The sequence below is a fragment of the Somniosus microcephalus genome, chromosome 8 (genome assembly GCF_052327205.1).
Source record: "Somniosus microcephalus isolate GS21.2 chromosome 8, FLI_Smic_1.0, whole genome shotgun sequence".
Lineage (NCBI taxonomy): Eukaryota > Metazoa > Chordata > Chondrichthyes > Squaliformes > Somniosidae > Somniosus > Somniosus microcephalus.
In genome coordinates, this window is record NC_140994.1 from 230,175,980 (window position 1) to 230,203,622 (window position 27,643).

Sequence of the window (27,643 nt, forward strand, 5' to 3'; positions counted from 1 at the left end):
TACTGCCCTTCTTCACAGGTGCTGCAATGGATCGTCAACAGACATCGGTGACGTCAGTAATCTGGTTCATTCTAGGCACCAGCAGGCATGGTGTCAGCATGCAGCAAAAAAGCTGTCCATAAAAACTCATTTAACCCAGCTATCCGCCATTGTGTTTATGAACAGACAGAGTAGCCTCCTGGAGAGCTCACGGGTAACCGGGATCTCCACTCCGAAGCGCACTCGTGCAATGACATGATGCTGCTGTGATCCTGTGACTTTCAAATTAAATGGGGGATTCCTCCAAATACTGCATCATTATATCATCGCCAGCCATGTCTCAGTGGGTAGCACTCTTGTCTCAAGAGTCAGAAGGGCGTGGGTTCGAGTCCCGCTCCAAAGACTGGAGCACAGAGCCCAGGCTGGCTCTCTGGCACAGTGCTGAGGGAGTGCTGCACTGTCGGAGGTGCCGTATTTTGGATGAGACAGTAAACTGAGGGCCCATCTCCCCTCTCAGGTGGGCATAAAAAGACCCATGGCACTATTTCGAAGAAGAGCTGTGCTGTTATCTCCGGTGTCCTGGCCAACATTTATCACTCAAATAACATCACTAAAACAGATTAACTGGTCATTGTCACATTGCTGTTTGTGGGACATTGCTGCGCGCAGATTGGCTGCTGCATTACAACAGTGACTACACTTCAAAATTACATCACTGGCTGCAAAGTGCTTTGGGGCGTCCTGAGACTGTGATAGGAACTATCTAAATGCAAGTCTGTCTTTCTTTTATAGCGATTTTCACAAGGATTTTAGAATTTGAAAAAAAATTAGCGGTGTCCAAAGTTCAAATGCATAAAAGTACTGCACCATGCAGTAGCGCAGTCCAACATCAAACATCCAAGACGATGAAATGTCACATTCAGTTGACAGCTTTCCGTGTGTGTTAAATCATGAACCCAAATGTGGAGCCACTTAGACTGTCGGAAGAATTTGAAATAGGGACATGTTGCAGGGTATCCGCAGAGGTTGGGTGCAGCGCCTGAAGAACAAGCAAGTGCTCAAGAAATGCAGCTGCTAAAATCCGTGCCAAAAGAATGAAGAGATACTGTGGGCATATCTTTCCAGAATCACAGGGGAATTTTAGGTGTGATTGCTGATGAAACTAAAAATGAAAGGAAAAATAAAAAGAGGAAGAGAGTGGCGAACATGACTGCACAACATGAAGGAAAGGTTCAAATTCAAGAATGTCAGATGGTGTCGCTGACTTGGGACTGAAAGATGTTTGCCAATTAGGCCACCAATCTCAGAATTGGAGATGGTCCCCAATAGAAGCAGAATAGGGTTTTAAAAAGCCTAACTATTTTGGAAATAGAAATTCAAATTGTTTTAAAGAGATCAGATTGTGAAATGTAAATAATAGCTAACTCCTTGATGCTAATTAATGCTGCTCTGTGGGAGATGGAATGCTTTAAACTGTAGCGAGAGTAGATTTGAAAGTTTGCTGTGCGTGGAGGCTGCCACAGAGCATCAGGAGGTTCCCAATCTCGACCTTGTTACCGGACAAAAACAGATAGTGATGGCCACATGCTTCCTCACGGGTAGGAACGGGAGCAAATAGCAATGAATTACTCAGCCTGAGATTTGATCTTCGACTTCCTAACAGCTGTATGCGCAATCCCCGAGAGCAAGGACCCTGCACGAGCTTTCTGTGAGAAACTAGGCTCTGTCATGAGGGGATGAAGGATAGGGAGAGAGAATATATACTTTATTATTAAATAGTAGGAAAGGAATGAAAATTAACCTGTCATGGACAAAGTATTTTAAAAATGGTTCCCACTGCAGCAATTTATATATAAATATACTCAAAGGATAGGAAATACTGTGCAGTCATAAACCCTTCCCTATCCAGACATCGTGCAGCTACATACACCATCGACTTGACTCCCACCAACCCCCGAGTTATGCAATCTCCAGGGAGAGGGAAAAAAAGTGGCCAATTTAGAATAAACTCTGGGGAAATTTCTCCACAACTCCCTAAGGCAATTAAGCAAGCTGAAGGAAACCACAGTGACTCATGAATCTCACTATTCCTAACTACCCTGCAACTTATCTTTTATAACTTGATATGTCCTCATATTTTATTTAAGATGGCTCTCAAATGCAAGGTTGTAATGAGGCTTTCCCGTATTGCTGCTTCCCAGATCCAGAGCAAAAATGTAAGAACTGAACACCCACAAGCAATTAGACATTGATCATCATAATAAAAATCAGATAGGTTATACTAATACACTAACATAAACAAATAAGTAAAACTAACCAACTTGACATTCAGTCCCTTCTGGGCACCAACAGTGGTAGCTCGGAAACATGGAGGCATTCAAGTTTATATCTTGTATTATAGTTTGGATTTTTATCCAACATTTTTGCCTTGTACGTGCAACTAAAAGGCAGTTTTCTAAGCAGACTAAATCTCTGAACTGAAAGTGCATTTAACAGCAAGACACTAAAACAGCACAATACTTAAAACGCAGAACAAAAATAAATCAGTCCACCCTTTTCAGAACATGTTTTTTTTAACAGCATAATGATAAACAACACTACTTTCGAATGCATGAGTCAGGTTAGTCTCTTGCTGAACCTTTAAGATGCAACGTTGCATGTCGATGATGTCAATTCCAGTTTACCCATGCAGTTCAGATCTCTCGCCAGAACCAAAGCTCAACAGCCAGAGCTATGATTTATGCCATGAGATGTCTTTTATGTTATAGCCATTTCTTTGAAGCAGACTGAGAGACGTAGTTAACAAATCTTGTATCTTGTGAGCTGAGATGTTTAATGTGTGGATATTGTCACTTCCTCCACACATTTGCCTAAATGGCTCCGCATTCAGGACGATTAGAATTACCTGTTCCACTGCCTCACAATCTGAACAGCTTAAAATTGCAAATAAACAGTTTCAGCCGCCAAGAAATTTTTGACTTAATTGGTTTTGTGAACAATGACATTGAAAGAACAAAGAAACCCCTTTTAGACGTTTCCCATTGAATATGATAACTGTGTCTAATTGCTTGAAGCCAGTCACATGTTCACCATATAACAACTTTTCCACAGCAGCATTATACTGACCTCCCAGAGACACAGCTGTCTGAAGCCATTTAAAAACATGGATTTACCCGATCTGAAATCACATCAAATAAATATAGAAATCTCCCTTTTTGTTATAGTATGATGTCCAAATAATGTTGGCATGTAGCTCCTCTATTGGTGTCCTTTGTAGAAACAAGTAAGGGGAGGGGGGCTAGAATATTAGAAAACAGCTTTTGTTTACCACACCTTGTTGTATTGTTTGGGAAAAGTTCACACGGAGAACCCCACAGAAGGTTAATTTGTCCCATTACAAACCTAGTTTCTGCAACTTCACCTATTCTGTCTGGTAAAAGAACTGCAAACACAGGCTTGTCGTTATTTTCTTATCCTTAATAGAATTTTAATAATTGATGCTTTGCTTCCAATCCCCCTTTCCAATGGCTTTTTTCATTTTTTTTGCTTAGGAAGGCAATAGAGTCTAATGGGAATGACAGCAGTTTGCTCAAACAGCTTCTCCACTGCTCTCGCATTGCTTCCAAACCACTTTGCCAGCTTGTTCTTAATGCAGCATTAGGAGCACCATTAAAATACTTAATATTACTTCAATAATTCGGCTAAAATCAAGGGATGCGGCTTTTTGACACGACAAAGTGTGTTCGAAAAATTGGGAAACCAAAACAATGAAACACCGACAACAGTAGTAAAGTGAAAGGAATTGCAACTCGCGTTCAGTCAGCTTGAGAGGCTGTTTTAGAGGAAAATGAAAAAATAAAGAACAGACAGCATTCTCCAGATCCTAACCGATTATCATCTGTCCGGATCAACTGTCCACAATGGTTATCTCAAGAAACCATACTGCATTCACTAAAGTGGTTCATGATTTACGTTACATTCAACGGTGGTCGTTTTTGTTTGTCTTTCCCTCAAAGAGGTGGGACTGGTGGAATGATATCCTCAGCACAAAAAAAAATTGCCTCTTTCAACTTAGTTGCAGCCAACGGAAAGTATACCTGCATGGTGAAGACATACTTACTAGATAAACATCTAAGTTGGGTGAAATGCTGGTTTCCTAAGGCTAAATTGATCGCTGAGCAATGTCCCGACACCCCCCTGACACAGCAGCACAGTACTGCATTCAAATTCCTGGTCCTCCATGGGGCACACACCCAGCAAGCATTGTAAATGCCATGGGCCGCCTTTATGTAAATATAAGTCTTTCCCCAGAATTTGGGACTGGTGAACACTGGGGCAGACTGGCGGCTGGAAATCCGAGCCCACTGTAATTCTGCCGATGGAACAGGGCTTAAGGAACTTCAAGTCCCTTGTGTTCTCATCCCAGATGGGCCACACTTCCTTTAAAAGTACTGCACATTTTGAAACCAACATACATTTCCCCTCACAGATAGATTTACAAACGTTACTGCAAAATTTTACCTGCTATATGAGGAATCTTTTCCTGAGATTCAGTTCTAAGATACAGTGCATTACTCATTTCAGTTCACTGTCTTTATAAGATCCTCATTAAATTTCAGTCCGAGTATGAGATGAATCAAGGATGTGGGATGAACTTTTGAGAACTGCGTGAGACTAGACATATCTCTGATATTTAATTTTTCTTCAATGGCAACATAAACAAAACCACCTTTACCTTGCCTAGAGAATTCATCGGATTCCCTGTGGACCAATTCCGTGACACGACTCCCATAGTGCAGTCTGGCATCATGATCATATGCTTTCAGGGTCTCACTTGAGCTGTAGGATTTCTGCGTAGGCACCCTGCACTCCTCGCTGTCCAGTGAGGAGCTCGTGTACCGACACTCCTTCACACACCTGCCTCGTGTCAAGGAGCGGTGTCTGCGGTCTTTGACGTCCATTCTTCACAAGGGAATTTTCAAATGGTCGTTCCCAAACCGTGGTCTTGTGCTTTAGAAGATTTTCAGCTCAAGAAGATTTTCAGCTCACAGTAACCTGAACAAAAAATATACAAAGATAGCCTTGAGTCTGGATATACACCCAAACAAGATGTCCAATTCTGGAAAAAGAAAATGATTTATACACAGTGCATATAAGCTATGAGCAGACAATTTACTAATGTCTGGGATTAAACATCTCGCATCTGTGTCTGAACCTCAATTGGTTAACATCAGGTGAAAGCTCATTTTTGCTGTTTGGCACCCATCTTGGTGTCAGAGACTGTGTAAGTGCCCCCATTGTAACAGAGAAGATACTTGAGAGCCGGATGAGTTGTGCTGGTGATGAGAAAATAGTGTTTATTTCCCTAACTTCTCAGTTGGATTATAGTAGCTGAATAGAGGTGATCGGTCTCCTGATCTCATAGCATGCATTTCCCCCCTGGGTTTACAGTGGGTCGTGAGAAATCTTAAAATAACAGTGTGCACTGCATCAATTGAGGAAAGACATCATGGATGTGGGCAGGAGGGGTATGTACAGTAAATAGGTAGGAGAATATTATCAAACACACATTCATTGGTAGCGCTATGCAGATTGAACGGGATAGCTGGGGTGGGAACTGGGTGGTGCATTTCTACTAAACCCAAAATAACAGTTAACTGAGGAAACAAATAAGAGAAAAGGCTGGAAATACTCAGCAGATCAGGCAGCATCTGTGGAGAGAGAAACAGAGTTAACGTTTCAGGTCGATGACCTTGCATCAGAATCCCGTTCTGACGAAAGGTCATCGGCCTGAAACGTTAACCCTGTTTCTCTCTCCACAGATGCTGCCTGACCTGCTGAGTATTTCCAGCCTTTTCTGTTTATATTTCAGATTTCCTACAGCCGCAGTATTTTGCTTTTGTGTTAGTTAACTGAAAAAGTTTTATTAAGCTGGACCACTTCAAGAAACAGGTGACGTTAACAAGTTACATACTGAATTTTATTTTTTAAAGCACCTTTTCTACTTTTATGTTTTGCTGTATCTGACCTTTTACGCTATCAGAACATCAAAGTGACAGGTGGTAATAACAGTGAGCAGTACAACGCAGGCTCTCATCAGTAAGCCCCCACGCGGTGAGATCGCATTCTGAGACAGACCATGGGGCAAGATGTGGTGTTCTGCCAGGGTTGTGGAAGCTGCTCTGATCACCACCCTGGGAGAACATCAGAAGGCAATCCAACGTGTACCATTTTTGTGCAACTTGCTAACCTCCCTTTACAGACTGGCAGAGACCACAGGCAGTTTGCCTGGCAACCTCCTCTGCTGGAGAATGATATTGGGAGGGAGGCGGGCAGGGGCAGAGGAAATAATTGGGTGAAAGGAAAATGTCAATAATTGTAAAATTTGTTGGCGCTCCTCTGATTGGAATTGAGCTGGAACAGGAGATGCATCAGGAGTTAAATCAGGTTCTTTACACCAGACTGATCCAAGCATTCTTACATCAGAGTCAATGTCAATCTAGTATGGCAAATGGAAAGAGAATTCTATCCTGACTCCACTTAAAATACTCAAAGCTATCTTCTGCCACTGTAAAAGGATCACAAAGTGAAGTTGTTTCATTTGAAAGTACATTTAGCAGAACGCCCCTTATAATTAAGGAATGACTTCTGGATACGAACAAAAGTACAGAATCCTCAGCGGCTGCATGTCAAGCATGATGGCATCACACAAGTGCTGGACCTTCACTCCTGTTGGGATATTCAAAATGGCGGAACCATGTCTCGATCAGATGAGGACCTCGTGTTTTATTTACATTTGCTGTTCTAAGAGCGAATTATTACTGAAGTTTATTTCTTAATCACTCTGACAGGGATATCAGTGCACTGTTTATAAAAACTTGCTCCTTTAAAGCAAATTGATTTGAAAGTGATTGGATGCTGTGTTGTGATGCACAAGCTCTGTAAAAGGGAACAATTTTACACTTACAAAATATGCAACAAAACAAAGGGAATGAAACACTGCAACATAGTGTCCAATCACTTATTATCCCCCATAAATACCACAAGAGCTGAGGAGGATAGAGGGAGACAAACACAAATAGGGAAAGAGACCAAAGATAAGCAGGGGATGGGGGATGGGGGGGGGGGGGCAGATATTGCACGCGTGAGAGAAAAAAAGAGAGACAAACAGTTTCACAGCTTGAAGCAAACAGCAATGACTGACACTCAGGCTTGTGACTGTCGTAAAGGTTACAGATCCTGGACTGATGGATTAGCAGATTCTGCCAGAGGCAGTCAGTCCCCATCATTCACTTCACACTATTTGTTTTAGACTCCAGTTGCAGTTCAGTCAAACAAGGCTTGTAAAAGGAAAGAACACCTCATAATCCCCCTTTGCTCCTCCACACTTCAAACCCTGGAAACAAACGGAGATCTACAATTTTTTGAAAAAACATTTATGTAATTTCACGTTCAAAGAAACTCATTAAAAAGTAACTGGGAATCAATGAAAAATCAAGTAATGTTATGGAATATGTAATTCTCTTTCTTCCAATTTGTCACCGTGAAAGATTACAGCTATCCAGGTTTAAAATTCATGGAATTCTAACAGTCACATGCTCCCACCAGACTGTGATGTCTGAAATATTACAGGAGCTCCTGGCTGTCAAAGATTACAAGTCGGGTGCTCAAGGGCACCCTAGGACCCAGAGAAGGTTACGTTAAAACTGAGTAGAAGCTAAGGTTCCCTGTGGGAATGACAGCTTCAACAGCTTTTCTCCAGACCCCGGTGACTGCTAGCAGAACTGTGGTATTTATTAATTTTGCATGCATGCCCTTGAAACAAAGGTCAAATTAGGAAGACTGCACTATAGTCAGGTTAGACACCAAAGCCATGGAAAGATCCATGTTCAGGAATTATTCACAAACCAGCAGGAACTATCACAATGAACTGCACGTGTTGCATTTCTAATGTTATCGCCTGTTAAAATGCAAGAGTTAGGATTTTAATTTGCATCATGGTTCCAAAAACCTATGGAATACAACACATTGAACTCTGTGGGTTCAGGAAGACCTGAGTGGCATGGTTGTCTCACTTCTGAGGTAAATCTGAATCCAGCCTCCCTCTGCTGGCTGTATAGGTCCGAACTGAAGTGAATTTGGGGCAGTCTTTTGGTGTGAGTGAACAGCAGATAATTCAGCACCATTTGGTGCTAAATGGACAATGTTATTGAGAAAAGCTACCCATATTGGTGCAACCATTAGAGGGATGAAGGTAGTATGTATCACTTCTCCCCACCCCAAATTTTGTTTGCCATGGATTCTGACTCGGTTCTTTCACATTCCAGAATTGCTATTGATATTCCCTCCAACTCTATTTATGTGGTTTTGCCTCTGGCCACAGGGAGGGCTGAGATAATTCAATTTCAATTTCAATTTCAATTTTATTTGTCACATAACCAAATACAACAAGTGAAATCCAGTCAGTGAAATGCTTTTTTCTTAACGAGCCGAGCGCACCAATCAGCAAAGGACACTTAGCTCGATAGCAAAATACTGCAGATGTTGGAAATCCGAAATAACAACAGAAAATGCTGGAAAAACTCAGCAAGTCAGGCAACATCCGTGGAGAGAAATTTGAGTTGACGTTTCGGGTTTGACCCTTCTTCAAAACTGGAGAGAAAAGGAACTAGATCGAAGGCAGGGCTGCGATCGGACAAAAGAATAAAAGAACCAAAAGAAGTAAAAGAGATTAGAAGCTAGACGAGATGGTAATAGGCTGTGATTAGGTGTAAAGTGTACTGGCAGGGCAAAAGATAGCTGCCAGGTGTGAGAGAGAAACAAAAGGAAAGGGGGGGGGGGCGGAAAGGAAAGGAGTGGAAAAATATAAGTGAAAATGAAATAGGGGCCGAGGTTATGATCTGAAATTGTTGAACTCGATATTGAGACCGGAAGGCTGCAGAGTGCCTAATCGGAAGATGAGGTGCTGTTCCTCGAGTTTACGTTGAGCTTCCGTGGAACAGTACAAGAGGCCAAGGACGGTGAGGTCCGAGTGGGAATGGAGTGGTGAATTGAAATGACAGGCGACCGGAAGCTCGGGGTCACCCTTACGGACTGAACGGAGGTGTTCCGCAAAGCGGTCACCCAATCTGCGTTTGGTCTCCCCAATGTAGAGGAGACCGCATCGTGAGCAGCGAATACAGTATACTAGATTGCGAGAAGTACAAGTAAATCGCTGTTTCACCTGGAAGGGGTGTTTGGGGCCCTGGACAGTGGGGAGGGGGGAGGTATAGAGGCAGGTGTTACATCTCCTCCGCTTGCACGGGAAGGTGCCAGGCGAAGGGGAAGGGCTGTTTGGGGTGATAGAGGAGTGGACTAGGGTGTCTCGGAGAGAGCGGTCCCTGCGGAATGCTGAAAGGGGAGGGGAGGGGAAGATACGTTTGGTGGTGGGATCACTTTGGAGGTAGCGGAAATGCCGGAGGATGATCCGTTGAATGTGGAGGCTGGTGGGGTGAAAGGTGAGGACAAGGGGAACCCTATCGTGGTTCCGGGAGGGAGGGGCAGGGGTGAGGGCAGAGGTGCGGGAGATAGAACTGACACGGTCGAGGGCAGTGTCAACCACGGTAGAGGGGAATCCTCGGTTGCGGAAAAAGGAAGACATGTCTGAAGCACTGGTGTGGAAGGTGGCATCGTCGGAGCAGATACGGCGGAGACGGAGAAACTGGGAGAATGGAATAGAGTCCTTACAGGAAGCGGGGTGGGAGGAAGTGTAGTCCAGGTAGCTGTGGGAGTCAGTGGGCTTGTAGTAAATATTGGTCGATAACCTATCCCCAGAGATGGAGACGGAGAAGTCGAGGAAGGGAAGGGAAGAGTCAGAGATGGACCATGTGAAGGTGAGGGAAGGGTGGAAATTGGAGGCAAAGTGAATGAAATTGTCAAGTTCGGGGCGAGAGCAGGAAACGGCACCGATACAGTCATCAATGTATCGGAAAAAGAGGTGAGGGAGGGGACCCGAGTAGGACTGGAACAAAGATTGTTCCACATAGCCCACGAAAAGGCAGGCATAGCTAGGACCCATGCGGGTACTTAGCTGCCTGGTACGCACGGAGCCTGCAAGGACGGCAGCCATCTTCATCGGCGCCAGCACAATAGGGTCCGCTCTCGCCTCGCTCCGCCTTTCCCGTACTCCTGCCCGACAGTCTTCAGCCGCCGTGGTACCGACGTTCCAGGGCCTGCTTCTCCCTGGCTCTCCTTCCACCCGGTCTGACCTCTGAGCCTCCCGCGGTATCCGACCTTCCAGGGCCTGCTTTTCCCGACCTCGGTACGCTGGCCACATTCCCTCCTACCGGTTCGACCTCAGAGCCTCCCGACATCCACATCTTTTGGGAATCCAGTATCGGCATTTTTTTTTAATTCGTTTTTTTTAATGGGATGTGGGCATCGTTGGCAAGGCCAGCATTTATTGCCCATCCCTAATTGCCTTTGAGAAGGTGGTGGTGAGCCGCCTTCTTGAACCGCTGCAGTCTGTGTGGTGAAGGTACTCCCACAGTGCTGTTAGGGAGGGAGTTCCAGGATTTTGACCCAGCGACGATGAAGGAACGGCGATAGATTTCCATGACAGGATTCTGTGTGACTTGGAGGGGAACTTGGAGGAGGTGGTGGTGTTCTCATACTTCCAGATCCAGTACGGCACAGACTAGATGCACGGTAAAGATCTTTCTGCATTGACAGATGAAAAGAAAGACTTGCATTTATATAGCGCCTTTCATGACCTCAAAGCACTTTGCAGCCAATGAAGTACTTTTGAAGTGTAGTCACTTGTAATGTAGGAAATGCAACCACCAATTTGCACACAGCAAGCTCCCACAAACAGCAATTAAATAAATGGCCAGATCATCTGTTTTAGGTGTTGGTTGAGGGATAAATGTTGGCCAGGCACCAGGAGAACTCCTTTGCTCTTCTTCATAATAGTGTTGTGGGATCTTTTATGTCCACCTGAGAGTGCAGACAGGGCCTCAGTTTAACGTCTCATCCAAAGGACTGCACCACCAACAGTGCCTGCGTCTGGATCTGATGGCATTATAGTCTCCTCTCTCAGCTGCCTTTAAGGGGTTTAAGTGAGATAAGTCTGGACAATCTGTTGGCAATGGCTACATGTTCAGAGCATCCTCAGTGCTGCACAGAAGTGTCAGCCTAGATTATTTGCTCAAGTCTCTGGTGTGGGGCTTGAACCCAGAACCTTCTGACTCAGAAGTGAGAGTGCTTTTCACTGAACCATGGCTGACACCTGATTGCCACAACAATAACCTCAAAGAACAGCTTCTTCCATGTTATCATTTGTCACATCCTTTTGACCTCTCTGATTGAGACTACCCAATTACTGTTGAAACATGGGCAGCTGTGTGTTCTGGACATGTAGCCACTGCCATTACAACAACAACTTGTATTTATATAGCACCTTTAATGTAGTAAAACGTCCCAAGGCGCTGCACAGGAATATTTTAAGACAAAAAATTTGACACTGATCCACATAAGGATAAATTAGGGCAGGTGACCAAAAGCTTGGTCAAAGAGGTAGGTTTTAAGGAGCGTCTTAAAGGAGGAAAGAGAGGTAGTGAGGCTTGTCCAGACTCATTTCACTTTAATTCCATCAGATCCAGACCCAGGCCCCAAAGGTTAAAAGATGTGATACTGGCAAACTGCATCACTCAGGCCTGAGGAGAACCAGCATTTAAAAGAATGGATTCAGAATTTACAATATTGCTCCCTCTTATTCTCCTGGTGATTGAAGTACAGTATCATAGTTAATGCTATGGCACTTTAACTTCATGTCGGCCACAGTTAGTAGTATAAAGTTGCTGATTAATCTTGTTCTGGCAGCGGCAGGGCCCCACTTTTTGGGCCTTAGCCATTACTGCCAGATTTTCTGTTTCTGCTTCTGCTTGGTGGCGGATGAAAAATCACAGCTGGTGGGTGTAGATGGGGAAGTGCAGGGATAGCACTGAAACCATTGCTGAAATATTGAAGCTCCTTTATTCTGGTAACGTTAATCAGCTAACATGTGCCTCATGATGTATTCTCACGTTTATCTCAAAAGTTAAACCAGTGAAACTCATTGATGCTCAGCTGGTTGTAGCAGTGATTAGTTGCTGCACGCAGGCTGGGTTATATCCTCGGTTTGTTCTGCGCTCTCTGCTAATTATGCTGCTCTCAGCCAAGCATTACAATTTGCCTCAGCACCTGAGTTAGGGAAAGGAACATATTCAGCCTGAGCTGCCACTAGTGATCCCTATCCAGCGACACCTGCTGTAATGTGGACAGGATTGGGCTTGATTGTTTATTTTTTTTATTCATTCATGGGATGTGGGCGTCACTGGCAAGGCCAGCATTTATTGCCCATCCCTAATTTCCCTCGAGAAGGTGGTCGTGATCCATCTTCTTGAACCGCTGCAGTCCATGTGGTGAAAGTACGCCCATAGTGTTGTTAGGGAGGAAGTTCCAGGATTTTGACCCAGCGACGATGAAGGAACAGCAATATATTTTCAAGTCAGGATGGTGTGTGACTTGGAGGGGAACTTGGAGGTGATGGTGTTCCCATGCGCCTGCTGCCCTTGTCCTTCTAGGTGGTAGAGGTCGCGGATAGATGGTACACACTGCAGCCACGGTACGCCGGTGGCGGAGGGAGTGAATGTTTAAGATGGTGGATGGGGTGCCAATCAAGCGGGCTGCCTTGTCCTGGGTGTCAAGCTTCTTGAGTGTTGTTGGAGCTGCACTCATCCAGGCAAGTGGAGAGTATTCCATCACAGTCCTGACTTGTGCCTTGTAGATGGTGGAAAGGCTTTGGGAGTCAGGAGGTGAGTCATTCACCGCACAATACCCAGCCTGTGACCTGCTCTTGTAGATGTGGTTAAACAGCCTGCCGATACTTCCAATCTAGGCTCACACAGTACCCAGTGCCCATGGGATTGTACCCTAGTAACAAGTTGCTGCCTTCATGAGGGGAGAGGACAAAATTGGTGGGAAAAAAAAGTAGGTGGAAAAAATTAAGTCAATAAAAAAGTTATCAACAGGTAAGATTTAACCCTGCTGACTCTTAACATCAACAGAGGCCTTTACTTTGGTCCAAGTGTAACAGTAAAGTCAACTTTTTGTATGTTAATGGAGAAAGAAATGTAAGTAACTGAAAGTTATATTTATTTAAACAATTGCATGTCAGATTACATTAGGAAGAAAAAAGGTTGATTTTAATTGGGCCAGACTGTGATATGTTCCCCAAAACCTTTAATTTCCCACTCCACACACACACACACATTCAGTCAGGAAGCAGGCCACACAAACTGGTACTAGGGTACTTATGGGCAGAAGGATGAGGGTAACGGGAGAAGCGCTGAGGGGCAGAAATATACAGAATGGGCTGCAGAGACCATGGTCAGGACTGCAATTACTCAACACTGTTATGGAAGGCATTTAATTAAAACCCTCTAGGGGATATAATTAATTTCACACTGACTGTATTTAAAGGAGAAAATTTACGCAACAAATGAACTCCAATCACAGTAAGACAAAATGTAACATCTTTCACTGTGCAGAATATCGAGGATTGACCTGTATGGCTTTTGGGAGGTGACCTAAGTGGTGGGGACTGCTGCATACTTACTAGCACTAACTTCTTGAGGCCCTCTGAAATTACATCCAGGTTGTACCTAGGCACCAATATGTGGCATCTCCCTTCCGATCCCCAGTGCAATAAGACCCAAAATGGCAGATCTCCAGGGAAAGAAACAAATGAATGAATTTGTTTTTGGGAAGGGGAACAAATAAAAGTATGATATTCCTCTCCTTTAGTTAATTATACAACGGAGTTATAATCAATCGCCTATATTAGAAAGTGAATAAATCTTAAATTAAGCTTAATTGTAAATGTACATTCCATAAGATTTTTAAATTAAAAAAATAAAATGACAAGATAATTACTTAAAAAGCAGATGAGGGGCCTCAATCTAGCGTGGCCTTAAGAGTACTGGTGCTAAAGATCAACCCAATGCTGAAGAAGTTCTTGAAGGAAATGCAAAGCAATGGGGAATCGGGAAGGAGAGGGGCTTGCGAAGTGACTTAAAAAAAAACTTATCTCTTTTTAGTAATCATCTTGGAAAAGGCACATCAAACATCAGTCATGAAAAAGCAAAGTATTATAACCCTGTTTTTAACCTTTTCAATTGAATGTTCTCCACATTTCCATTTATAGAAAGATCCTTTTGCATCTAAGATCACGATCAACCACTACCAAAAATTTGTACCCCAATGGCTCAGAGGTCAATGGACCATGCGGTATGACATTGGGCCTGATTTTAACATGTCCCGACTGGCACAAATGGGGTAATAAGACAATTAAAGTGGCAGTGCAGTACTTACCGCCCTGTTCATGCCTTCATTGCAGCCACTGCCATTTTAAATGGGGCCTGCACCTGGGCGGCCGAAACGCCTGTCTGTTTTAGGCAGTTGGCCCCTTTTAATATACAAATCGGAGTCCGATGTACAGATTGCCATTATTGGAGAGAGGACTGGTTGGAGCGTGCACCTGTGCTCTCATCCAGTTCTACAGGTGATAGAGCTGAAGAGGCCCAGCAAAGGCAAGTGACGTAAGAAAACTACTAGGCACTTGGTCTAAGCGTTAAACAAAGCTTTAATCAACTGTTTTACAACATGGAGGTCTAGTTGTGTCCTTCACTAGTTCCTGTTAAGAATGTCCTGCGCAAGCTGGGCCCGTGCCCGAGTATTTATACTCTCCTGGACAGCGCCACCCGCAGGCCGCGCAGTATTATTTCATAAGTCTTTCTTTCATGAATGACTGATTCATGTCAGCAAGTTTGAAATTGCTTTTGTGAGCCACCTCTGCTCCTCCGGGCCCCACAAAAATATCTGGACCACGCCTAATTTGGACTTCTGGGTTTGTTGTCTGAAGCTGCACCTGCAGCCCCCCCACCCCGCCTACATAATCCACCCTATTAATATCCAGGCCATTGTTCCTGAGCTAAAATCAGCTAGGGTTCCCACACCAGATCACTATCTTGTTGGTCTGAAAGTACACGTGTGGACATTGGGTGGCAGGATCAGACTTGGTTGCTCGCTTCACAACTGTACAGAACACCAGTTTATTCAACGGGGGAAGAATTATTCTCTATGCATACTGTATAGAGGGCCAGTTTATTTGGAACACAGAGTCTAAAAGGGTGGTGGAAGCAGATTCAATCGTAACTCTCAAAAGGGAATTTACGATATTCTTGGAAAGGAAAGATGTGCAGGGCTATGGAGAAAGAGCAGGGGAGTTGGACTAATTGGATAGCTCTTTCAAAGAGCCGGCACAGGCACAATGGGCCGAAAGGCCTCCTTCTGTGCTGCAAGAGTCTATGATTTGTCAAGATAAGGGTTACTGTGTGACTGTTTGGAATTCATGCTTATCTAGCAGGCTGAGCGCTCCTCACTGTGTGACCTTCTGGGTTTCCTTTTTATTCAACAGGGTAAGTGCTACTTTATCTGTGCAGAGTTCCTGTTTATTTAGCAGGATAAAGTAACGGTTCACTTGGATCCTCAATCTGCCACTGTGCATTGACTAAAATTCAAAAAGCCACCAAGCTTTAATCAGGCTTTGTCGAACCCTGTTATTACTGGCCTCAAGTACACCAGGACAGTACATCATACTTCAAACTGACACGGGGAATGACATGGGCTTTTGTGTAAAACTGAGCTGGACCATGACAGCTTCAGAAGAAGAAATAAATAAATGAGAGTTCACACCAACGCCTTCCCCCTACACATATCACAAGTGGTAATCATCACATCCAAATAAAAATCCACCACCAGCCAAAAAGTGCACTTTATGCCGGGTGTGTCAAATTGGATGCCGCACAGTCCTAACTGCTGGTACTGAGTCACTCCACTCAACTCGCACTGTGGCCACTGTAAATTCCCAGCTGATTTTGTCAGAGGTACGCATGCAAAGTGTTTAATATTGCTCAGTCATCCCGAGACACAAGAAAAGAGCTTGGGTGACCTCGCGTGAACTGCGCGATGTAAAGTACGAACTGCTCTGATCTGCAAAACTTACATTTCCATTCCTCTTTAATTAACACTCCCCTGGAATGTTGAATCCTTGTTGCATAGTCTGTTCACTCGCTTGTTTAAGGGTCCCTTCTAAACCTGCCACAGAGGACTTTTTGTCAGCCTCGCAGACACTACCTGTCACGCAGATGACAAATTTATGCCATTCAGCAGCTGCACCTAATTGGCCCATCTCACCTCACTTTGAGAAGGAATCTTCAGAAACCGCAGGTTCTGCCTCTGCAAGGACAGTCTTTGGTGCCTGTAAACTGTCGTTAGATGGGAATGCTTGGGCTTTTTACACCAGATCAAATAAGATCTAGGAGGCAAATGTCCTCTTCCTCAATTAAGCATTGGGGACCTCCTGGGCGATGTGGTACCTTGTGGTATATGCACGAGAAAGATTTGCAGAGGACTGAATTTTACTGCAACAATGCTTCCCTTCTTATGCCTTGATTTTAAAAATCTCATCCTTGTTTCCAAATCCCTCCATGGCTTTGCCCCTCCCTAACTCTGTAACCTCCTCCAGCCCTACTACAAAGACCTCTGCATTCCTTCAATTCTGGCCTCTTGCGCTTCCCCAATTTTCTTCGCTCCACCATTGTCGACCGTGCTGCCTATGCCTAAACTCTGGAATTCCCTCCCTAAATCTCTCTCTCCTCCTTTGTGATGCTCTTTAAAACCTATCTCTTTGACCAAGCTTTTGGTCACCTGTCCTAATATCTCCTTATGTGGCTCGGTGTCAAATGTTATTTGATAACGCTGCTGTGGAGTGCCTTGGGATGTTTTACTACATTAAAGCTGCTATATAAATGCAAGCTGTTGTTATGAGTTTCACTGCAGACTTCATTGAAGGATAGAAAAACCTCTGAAGATTGAAGTTGAACTTGCAGAGATAAGAGCAGCATGGACCAACAACAGGGCACTGCCATATTGTGACATGGGTGTGTGCTTTCTGCATTCTTGCAGTACCCTCTCAGCATGCAAGATGGGCTGGTAAGTTTTTAGCTCTGTGATTTTAGCAGCACATAATACACAAAATTAAGAGGTCTGGACTTCATTTTCACCACAATGACACCATATGTAAACAATAAGATGTTTTTTCAATACAGTGCATGCTTTGACAGTAAGCATTGACAAATACAGAAAAGCTTATCAAACAATTCAAGAGTGACAGCGACTATACAAAATGCATTAAATACTCACTGCTACCGAACTCTGTAAATACCTAGCATACTGAAGGTACTATAGTCGGGACTAGCTGCTCTTTTCTTGTTTCTTGCAGGTTTTCAGGCTTATAAAATAGAATTGGTCAATCTCTTGAGGGCGTTTGAGTCCCAGCATGAGACAATTACCCCCCTGCTTCACCAAGTGAGTGATACTGAAGGTTTTGTATTCATCAGTGCCAACTTCTGCACAGATACTCAGTAAACTGGGTAAGCTGCAGAGGAATCAGTACTTGACAGTGTGACAAGCTCAGTTGGTGATGGAGAGCGCTAATACTCCATTATTTGATGGCACAGCAGTTATTGAAATCGTACATCTCCCGTACAAGCCATAGATGTGAAACAAAGAAAGAACTTGCATTTATAATAGAGCCGTTCATGACCTCAGGGTGTCCAAAGCACTTTACAGCGATGAAGTATTTTTGAAGTGCAGTCACTGTTGTAATGTCAGAAAGGCGGCAGCCAATTTGCACACAGCAAGCTCCCACAAACAGCAATGTGATCATGACCAGATCATCTGTTTTTTGGGATGTTAGTTAAGGGATAAATCTTTGCCAGGGCACCGGGGAGAACTTCCCTGTGTGTGAGTTTCTGCACAATACAGCTCCTATACAAATACTACATTAGCATCGCCTTTCAAGCAAGAATGGAACTTTATACCACCCAGGTCATTGAGTCCATTTGGCAGACTGTTTACACAGCAATGTACACAATGCATTGATGAGGTAACTGCCTCAGAGCATTTAAAAAATATAAAGCCTTCTGCTTCGAACAGAACCAAATTTGCGCAATGACTAAGAGGCCCACATGCTAGTGATTGTCAAGGTCAACATGCAGCCACATAAGTAATATGTCATTCTCAGGTGGCTGTGAGTACATAGACCAATTTACATCACATTGACACCTTGCTGGGTAGCCTAAGGACAGAAAGAGCTTTTGCTTGTGCCTGCCTACTGGGTCATAGCAGAACTCCCTGCTGTCTGAGGCAGACTCTACACTGCTGGGCTGTTGTGTCTTGTGTAGGAAAGCCGGGAGGGTGGGATTAATTTACCATCGACTTGTGCTGTCAACCAGCCAGGACTCCTGAAGTGCCCCATTATCTAAAGGCTGTCTTAGGGAGAAGCTACATGCTAAAAATACTGGCTGCGTAATGATTGTTAAATGAGAAGAATGCCTCCAAGGAAATCAGAAATAAAATAACTCACTGCATGACTGGAAATAGCATACCTGAGATATTCCAAACCCATTAAAAAAACTCACATTCCTATAATTTTTTTTTCTCAAGACACCTTCACTTTTAGTTCATCAGTCTAATTAAACTACAACAGATTCTTGTCTATAAATAATTAGTTTAAAACTCCCCATAGATTTTTGCCATTTTATTATTTTTTTGATTAAGCAGGATATTATTTATGCTCATAATGGAATACTCGATTGTTTGGGTGTCAGTCAGGATTTATTACTTGGTTAGGTCACTGCTTAGAACGTCTCAGCCACAGTTTAACAAACTGTCAATATGTAACCATGGCATGTTGATATTCAGTTAGACTCTGCCCCACACGGGAGAATGCAGGTTTGCCGACATGTTATCTGCACTATTACGTGAGGCAGTAGTCACAAGATACATACAAGAGGGCTTGGGGGGGGGGGGGGGGTGGGCGGAGTTGGAGAATCTGAGCGAGAGCCATCTCAGGCTACTTTTGCACACTTTCAAAAGAAGGTTCAATCATAAATCGGCTTAATATTTCCTCCAGTTTTTCTTCCCAAAAATTAAATCAGAAATGTTCATATATAAAGTCACTGCAACACTTTATTGCACAATAGTTATGGGTGAATATATTGGTGCATTTAGATTGTACTGACAAAGAATTTATACCCACAATATTAGCCACTCTTCCTTCTTTTCAGGTGTTGTTAGACCTGGTGCATTTCCAAAATTTCTGGTTGAATCTCTTCTTCTTCTTAGGCAGTCCCTCGGAAATGAGGATGACTTGCTTCCACATTAAAAATGAGTTCGCAGGTGACTGATTAGTCCAATGCGGGACCTACAGTCTCTGTCACAGGTGGGGGCAGACGGTGGTTGAAGGGGCGGGTGGGTGGGGTGCTTGGGTTGACGTGTGCTCTTTGCGCTGCCCGCGCTTGGCTTCCGCTTGGCTTCCGCTTGCTCCCGGCGAAGAGACTCGAGGTGTTCGGCGCCTTCCTGGATGCTGGTTGAATGTATGCTGGGGCAATGCATCTCTATAGACAGCTGCAACCTCCAAAACTGTTTATTTCCACTTCTGAAACCCTGCTGATCCATACCTCATTTACCACAGAAGCATTTATCCATGCCTGTCATTTCCACACTCGATTCCTCTAATGCTCTCCTTGCCAACATTCCATGTTCTACCCTTCACAAGACGCAACTCACCAAAATTCCATCTTTTGTGTCCCATCCCACACTAAGTCCTGCTGTCCTATCACCCTTATCTTTGCCAACCTACCCCAATACACGGATTTTAAAATCCTTGTCCTCCACCACAAGTCCATCCTTATTCTTTACCTCTGCAATCTCTTTCAGCCCGATTTCCTCCACTGTTCTGACATGAATCCTCCGCTGTAACAACATGGGGATTCTTGTCTCAGCCTCATATTCTGAAAAACAATCTCCAAAGCCCTCCACCTTGCAACCTTTCCACTCCTTCAAAAGCCTTCTCAAAACCTGTGTCTTTGATCATGCCTTCAGAAATCACACCTCATTCTTCTCACACCATTATTTTCACTTTGGGGCTATTTTATTATGTTAAAGAAGCTATACAAGTTCAAGTTTCCGGTGTTATTACTTTCGCTTCTCATATTGGCCTGGCTTTCCCCTTCTGAAGGGTAATCAGGGAACTTGCAGTCATACATGTCAACTATCTGTCAGCCAGCTTTTCAACCCATGCGTCACTTTACACATGAAAAATCAGCTTTCTTTCACTAAATTGGAGGTTGTCATATGAACCAGTCAGATCACTTGGAAGAAGAACAGCAGGCTGATCGAATCAATTATTTTCTCCTATTGTTGGTTGTGCAGAACCTTAATGCAGAAAGGTTTTAAGCACGTGAGAGAGAGAGAGAAATAGAAGAATATGCTGGTGGGGTGGGAGGAGGCTCGTGTGGAGCATAAATAGTAGATGCATTGCTGGTCATCTTCCAGAACTCGATAGACTCTGGAACAGTACCCATGGATTGGAGGGTAGCTAATGTTACCCCACTATTCAAAAAAGGTGGTAGAGAAAAAGCGGAGAATTATAGACCGGTAAGCCTGACATCGGTAGTGGGGAAAATGCTAGAGTCTATTTTAAAAGATGTAATAGCAGAGCACTTGGAAAGCAGTGACAGGATCGGACAAAGTCAACATGGATTTACAAAAGGTAAATCATGCTTGACTAATCTACTGGAATTTTTTGAGGATGTAACTGGTAAAATAGATAAGGGAGAACCAGTGGATGTGGTGTATTTGGACTTTCAGAAGGCTTTCGATAAGATCCCACATAAGAGATTAGCGTGCAAAATTAAGGCACATGGGATTGGGGGCAAGGTATTGACTTGGATAGAGAACTGGTTGGCGGACAGAAAGCAAAGAGTTGGAATAAACGGGTCCTTTTCCGAGTGGCAGGCAGTGACTAGTGGGGTACCGCAAGGATCGGTCCTAGGACCCCAGCTGTTCACAATATATATTAATGATCTGGACGAGGGAATTGGATGTAATATCTCCAAATTTGCAGATGACACAAAGCTGGGTGGGAGGGTAAGCTGTGAGGAGGATGTCGTGAAACTCCAGTACAATTTGGACAGGTTGGGTGATTGGGCAGAAACATGGCAAATGCACTATAATGTGGATAAATGTGAGGTTATCCACTTTGGTGGCAAAAACATGAAGGCAGATTATTATTTGAATGGGAATAGATTGGGAGAAGGGGAAGTGCAAAGAGACCTGGGTGTTCTTGTGCACCAGTCGCTGAAGGTAAGCATGCAGGTGCAGCAGGCGGTTAAGAAGGCAAATGGTATGTTGGCCTTCGTAGCAAGAGGGTTTGAGTACAGGAACAAGGATGTCTTGCTACAGTTGTACAGGGCCTTGGTGAGACCGCACCTTGAGTACTGTGTGCAGTTTTGGTCGCCTTACCTGAGGAAGGACATTCTTGCCATGGAAGGAGTGCAACGAAGGTTCACCAGGCTGATACCTGGGATGGCAGGAATGACGTGTGAGGAGAGATTGTGTCGATTAGGCTTATACTCACTGGAGTTTAGAAGATTGAGAGGGGATCTCATCGAAACCTATAAAATTCTGTCAGGCCTGGACAGACTAGATGCAGGAAGGATGTTTCTGATGGCCGGGGTGTCCAAAACCAGGGGTCATAGTCTAAGGAGAAGGGGTAAGCCATTTAGGACTGAAATGAGGAGGAATTTCTTCACCCAGAGAGTGGTGAACCTGTGGAATTCTCTGCCACAGAGGGCAGTGGAGGCCAGTTCATTAAATATATTCAAGAAAGAGTTGGATATATTTCTTAAGGCTAAAGGGATCAAGGGATATGGGGAGAAGGCAGGGACAGGGTACTGAATTTGGATGATCAGCCATGATCTCATTGAATGGCGGAGCAGGCTCGAAGGGCCGAATGGCCTACTCCTGCTCCTATCTTCTATGTTTCTATGTTGGATCAGATGGTCTAGATTCTATGTAACATGCCTGATGGTTTCTGAGAATCAGAGCTACGGGTATTTATATTTACAAAAGCAAAATACTGCGGATGCTGGAAATCTGAAATAAAAACAGAAAATGTGGAAATACTCAGCAGGTCAGGGCAGCATCTGCGGAGAGAGAAACAGAGTTAACGTTTCAGGTCGATGACCTTTCGTCAGAACTGGAAAGATGTAACAGGTTTTAAGCAAGTACAGAGGCGGGGCAAAGGGGAGGGGAGGAATGTATATTTAGTGTTTATCGCCCATTGAGCTATTTAAACTGCTAAGATGCAGCTTTGGGGAATCTGAAGGCTTAGTTTCTGCCAATTTTTTGAGATAAGGAGAAAGTCACCAGCATGAATGAATTTAGTAGCTTTATTGAGCATTCTTTCACTTCACTGTATGTTAACTTTGAGCTAAATAAAACATCACCATTTCTACTGAAATGTAGGGGGGCAACTTTAACCTAATCCACCCAGCAGGAAACTGATGGGATCGGATTGGCTGCTCCATTTTACCTTCCATTGACTTCAAAGGGCAACTGATCCAATCCCGTGAAATTCCTAAATAACAACAGAAAATGCTGGAAACACTCAGCAGGCCAAGCAGCATCCATGGAGAGAGAAACAGAGATAACGTTTCAGGTCTGGGACCCTTCATCAGAACTGGAAAAAGCTGGAGCTGTAACAGATATTAAGCAGGTGCAGAGGCAGGGAGGGGGGCGGGTGGGAGGGGAGGAAGGAACTGAAGGAATATTTTGTGCTAAGGTAGGAGGCAGGAAAGATAAAATGTTGCAAATGGGGATGGGCAAAATCATACAGCCTGAAAAATGGGGGCAGGGGTTATAGTTTGAAATTGTTGAACTCAATGTTGAGCCCGGAAGGCTGTAAAGTGCGTAATCGAACGATGAGGTGCTGTTCCTCGAGCTTACGTTGAGCTTCATTGGAACAATGTAAGAGGCCGAGGACAGAGAGATCAGAGTGGGAGTGACGCGGAGAATTAAAGTGACAGGCGACCGGAAGCTCAAGGTCACCCTTACGGACTGAACATGAAATTCCTGCTGGGCGGGTTAAGTTAAAATGAACTCCATAGAAACATAGATAGAAACATGGAAGATAGGAGCAGGAGTAGGCCATTCGGCCCCTCGGGCCTGCTCCGCCATTCAATGCGATCATGGCTGATCATCTAAATTCAGTACCTGCTTTCTCCCAATACCCCTTGATCCCTTTAGCCTTACGAAATATATCCAACTCCTTCTTGAATATATTTAATGAACTGGCCTCCACCGCCTTCTGTGGTAGAGAGTTCCACAGGTTCACCACTCTCTGGGTGAAGAAATTCCTCCTCATTTCTGTCCTAAATGGCCTGCCCTTTATCCTTAGACTGTGTCCCCTGGTTCTGGACTCCCCGACCATCGAGAACATCCTTCCTGCATCTAGTCTGTCCAGTCCTGTCAGAATTTTATAATTTTCAATGAGATCACCTCTCATTCTTCTAAACTCCAGCGAGTACAAGCCCAATCGACCCAATCTCTCCTCATACGTCATTCCTGCCATCCCAGGTTTCAGCCTGGTGAATCTTCGCTGAACTCCTTCCATGGCAAGAACATCCTTCCTCAGATAAGGCGACCAAAGCTGCACACAATACTCAAGATGTGGTCTTACCAAGGCCCTGTACAACTGCAGCAAGACATCCTTGTTCCTGTGCACAAACCCTCTCGTTACGAAGGCCAACATACCATTTGCCCTCTTAACCGCCTGCTGCACCTGCATGCTTACCTTCAGCGACTGGTGCACAAGGACACCCAGGTCTCGTTGCACTTCCCCTTCTCCCAATCTATTGCCATTTAGATAATAATCTGCCTTCCTGTTTTTGCCACCAAAGTGGACAACCTCACATTTATCCACATTATATTGCATCTGCCATGTTTCTGCCCAATCACCCAACATGTCCAAATCATCCTGGAGTTTCTCGACATCCTCCTCACTGCACACACGCCCACCCAGCTTTGTGTTGTCTGCAAATTTGGAGATATTACATCTAGTTCCCTTGTCTAGATCATTAATATATATTGTGAATAGCTGGGGTCCAAGGACCGATCCCTGCAGTACCCCACTAGTCACTGCCTGCCACTCGGAAAAGGACCCGTTTATTCCAACTCTTTGCTTTCTGTCTGCCAACCAGTTCTCTATCCAAGTCAATACCTTGCCCCCAATCCCATGTGCCTTAACTTTACACGCTAATCTCTTATGCGGTACCTTATCGAAGGCCTTCTGAAAGTCCAGATACACCACATCCACTGGTTCTCCCTTATCTATAAGGGAGAATAGAAATAGTGTTCAGCTTTACTTAAACAAATGACACAGATTCCAATATTTAGGATTTTACTGCTGTAATGTTTGATGCAGACCGTTGGTATATGAGCCATGGTGCCCGTTTTATGTTCTGTAACTCAGCTGTTTTCAGTTTGTTTCTTCTTCTTCTTAGGCAGTCCCTCGGAACCAAGGATGACTTGCTTCCACATTAAAAATGAGTTCTCAGGTGACTGATGAGTCCAATGCAGGACTTACAGTCTCTGTCACAGGTGGGGCAGATGGTGGTTGAAGGGGCGGGTGGATGGGGTGTTTGGGTTGACGTGTGCCTCATGCTCTGCTTGCGCTTGGCTTCCGCTTGCTCCCGGCGAAGAGACTCGAGGTATTCGGTGCCTTCCCGGATGCTTCTCCTGCACTTTGTGCGTTCTTGGGACAGGGATTCCCAGGTGTCGGTGGGAATGTTGCACATTTTCAAGAAGGGTTTGAGGATGTCCTTGAAGCATTTCCTCTGCCCACCTGTGGCTCACTTGCTGTGTCGGAGCTCCGAGTAGAGCGCTTGTTTTGGGAGTCTTGTATCGGGCATGCGGACGATGTGACCCGTCCATCGGAGCTGATCGAGCGTGGTCAAAGCTTCGATGTTGGCCTGAGTGAGAACACAGACATTGGTGCACCTATCCTGCCAATGGATTTGCAGGATCTTGCGGAGGCAATGTTGGTGGTACCTCTCCAGTACTTTGAGATGCCTGCTGTACATAGTCCATGTCTCTGAGGCATACAGGAGGGCGGGTATTACTACTGCTCTGTAGACCATGAGCTTGGTGCTGGGTTTGAGGTCCTGGTCTTCAAACACTCTGTTCCTCAGGCGACCGAAGGCTGCACTGGCACACTGAAGGCAGCGTTGGACTTTGTCATCTGCCCTTGTTGACAGTAGGCACCCGAGGTATGGAAAGTGGTCCACGCTGTACAAGGTCTTGTCGTGGATTTTGATAATCGGGGGGCAGTACTGTGTGGCGGGGGCAGGTTGGTAGAGGACCTTTGTCTTACAGATGTTTAGTGTAAGACCAATGCTCTCGTACGCTTCGGGGAAGGTGTTAACGATGGTTTGGAGTTCAACCTCGGAGTGTGCACAGACGCAAGCATCGTCTGCACACTGTAATTCGATGACATAGGATGGGACGACCTTAGATCTGGACTGGAGGTGACGGAGGTTGAACAGTTTCCCGTTTGTTCTGTAAATTAGCTCCACTCTAGCGGGGAGCTTACTGAGGATGAGTTGGAGCATTGCCGCAAGGAAGATCGAGAAGAGCGTTGGTGCGATGACACAGCCTTGCTTGACCCCGGTCTGTACATAAATTGGGTCTGTGGTGGAACCGTTGGTCAGGATCAGGGCTTGCATGTCGTTGTGCAGCAGGCGAAGGATGGTGACAAAGTTTTGAGGGCAGCCGAATTTGAGGAGGACACTCCATAATCCCTCACGATTGACAGTGTTAAAGGCCTCTGTGAGATCAAAGAAGGCCATGTACAGCGGTTGGTGCTGTTCCTGCATTTCTCTTGTAATTGGCGCGCGGTGAAGATCATGTCCATTTTGCCCCTTAGTGGGCGGAATCCGCATTGCGACTCTGGGAGGAGCTGTTCAGCCACTGGGAAAAGGTGATTGAGGAGGATTCTTGTGATGACTTTATCTGTGGCAGACAGCAGGGAAACTCCTCTGTAATTACCACAATCAGACTTGTCACCTTTCTTGATGATGGTCACAACTACGGTGTCTTTGAGATCTCCTGGCATGCTCTCCTTCTTCCAGATAAGAGAAATGAGTTCATGAATACGCACCAGTAGTGCTTCTCCGCCATGCTTTAGTGCCTCGGCAGGCATGCCATCTGCTCCTGAGGCCTTGTTGTTCTTCAATTGTCGGATGGCCTTTTCGATCTCATGCCGGGTTGGGGTTGTGCTGAGTTGGTGGCGGGTAGCATGCCGCGGGATAGAGTTGAGGACACTCGCGTCGAAGCCAGAGTCTCGGTTAAGGAGATCTTTGAAGTGCTCCTTCCAGCAGGCACTGACTGCCTCCCTGTCCTTGATGAGTACCTCTCCATTTTTGGCCCGCAGTGGGGTAGGACCTTGGGTGCTTGGGCCGTAGGAGGTCTTGACTGCGCTAAGGAATCCACGCACGTTGTGGTTGTCGGCTAGCTGCTGGATCTCCTGCGCTCTCTCCACCCACCATCTGTTTTTTAGGTTGTGAGTTTTTTGTTGGGCCTCAGCCTTCAGGCGTCTGTAGAGCTGCTTTCTTGCTCTCGAGTTCTGTTGCTGTTTCCAGATCAGGAATGCCTTGCGCTTGCGGCTTATTAGCTCCTGGATCTCCTGGTTGTTCTCGTCGAACCAGTCTTGGTGTTTCCTGATCGAGTGACCAGCAAAAATGGTTGAGGACACTTTGTTACTGTGGAGCAGCTATCTCAGATTGGTCAACATGCATGGGTTTATAGGAAGAGTGACATTAATCAGCAATAAGTGTATAATGGCCAACCCCATACAGCAGGCAGTCAGTCAAATACATCGAAGAGCCCAACATTCAGCTTCCCTCTATTTGTTCCTCAAAACCACACTTTTGTACACTTCATTTATTTTAATTATTTCAATATGGAATGGTTCAACAGGGAAAAATAGGCGAGAATTTACCATTGGTGATAATTGCAGACAAGCATTTAACATTTAACACATTCTTTTCACATTCCTCTCTGTTATTTTAATGGATGTTCTTATCCATTTATTCTTACTTATTGAAGTCTGCACATAACTTTTATTTCCATATTTAAAATATCTCTAACCCTGCCAGAAAATTCATATTTTTGGCTTGAAAGGTTGAATTACAGAAGGTTCCAAAATGCATAAAAAAGTCAAAAATCTGAATTTTCTGGGAGAATGTTTCAAAGTAAGTGTTGACCTCAAATGCTTAGAAGTCACCAAGCAGGGATTGTTAGGAGAAATGAGTGAAAAAGGTTAAATGCAAAGTGAAGACAGAACACAAATTTGGACAGAAACAATTCTCTCTCTGCTGAAAAGGCAAATTCCACCTGCATTCTGTGAACCTTGAAACTATCCATACTGTATTTGGTACAGACTGTTACTAAACTTAATTAAAAATGGGTCTGTAGACCTGGGAAAATAAAGATAAGAGGACTTTAGCAAGTAGGAGAAGTTGATAACAAAATTATTTACGGTTAAGTCAGCATTGCTCATATCATAGGACTATTGCGTCATGTACCCTGGCTCAGAAATAACGTTACATGTGAACCAGGTGTGATTAGGTCATACTACCATGCTGAACGTGCCACATAATGGCATTTAAATAAGAAA

The 27,643-nt window shown here is 44.5% G+C and overlaps 1 protein-coding gene across 7 annotated transcripts in view; it reads right to left on the reverse strand.

Moving 5' to 3' along the window:
• The window catches only part of LOC147114145 (teneurin-2-like), a 1,360,318-nt gene that overhangs the window by 938,937 nt on the left and 393,738 nt on the right, over positions 1–27,643 (reverse strand). For all 7 annotated transcript variants that reach the window (XM_085995783.1, XM_085995782.1, XM_085995780.1 and 4 more), the window contains exon 3: positions 4,715–5,034. In XM_085995783.1, the coding sequence (XP_085851909.1) occupies positions 4,715–4,940 (226 nt within the window). In that variant the 5' untranslated portion in view covers positions 4,941–5,034. The remainder of the gene's footprint in view (positions 1–4,714; positions 5,035–27,643) is intronic.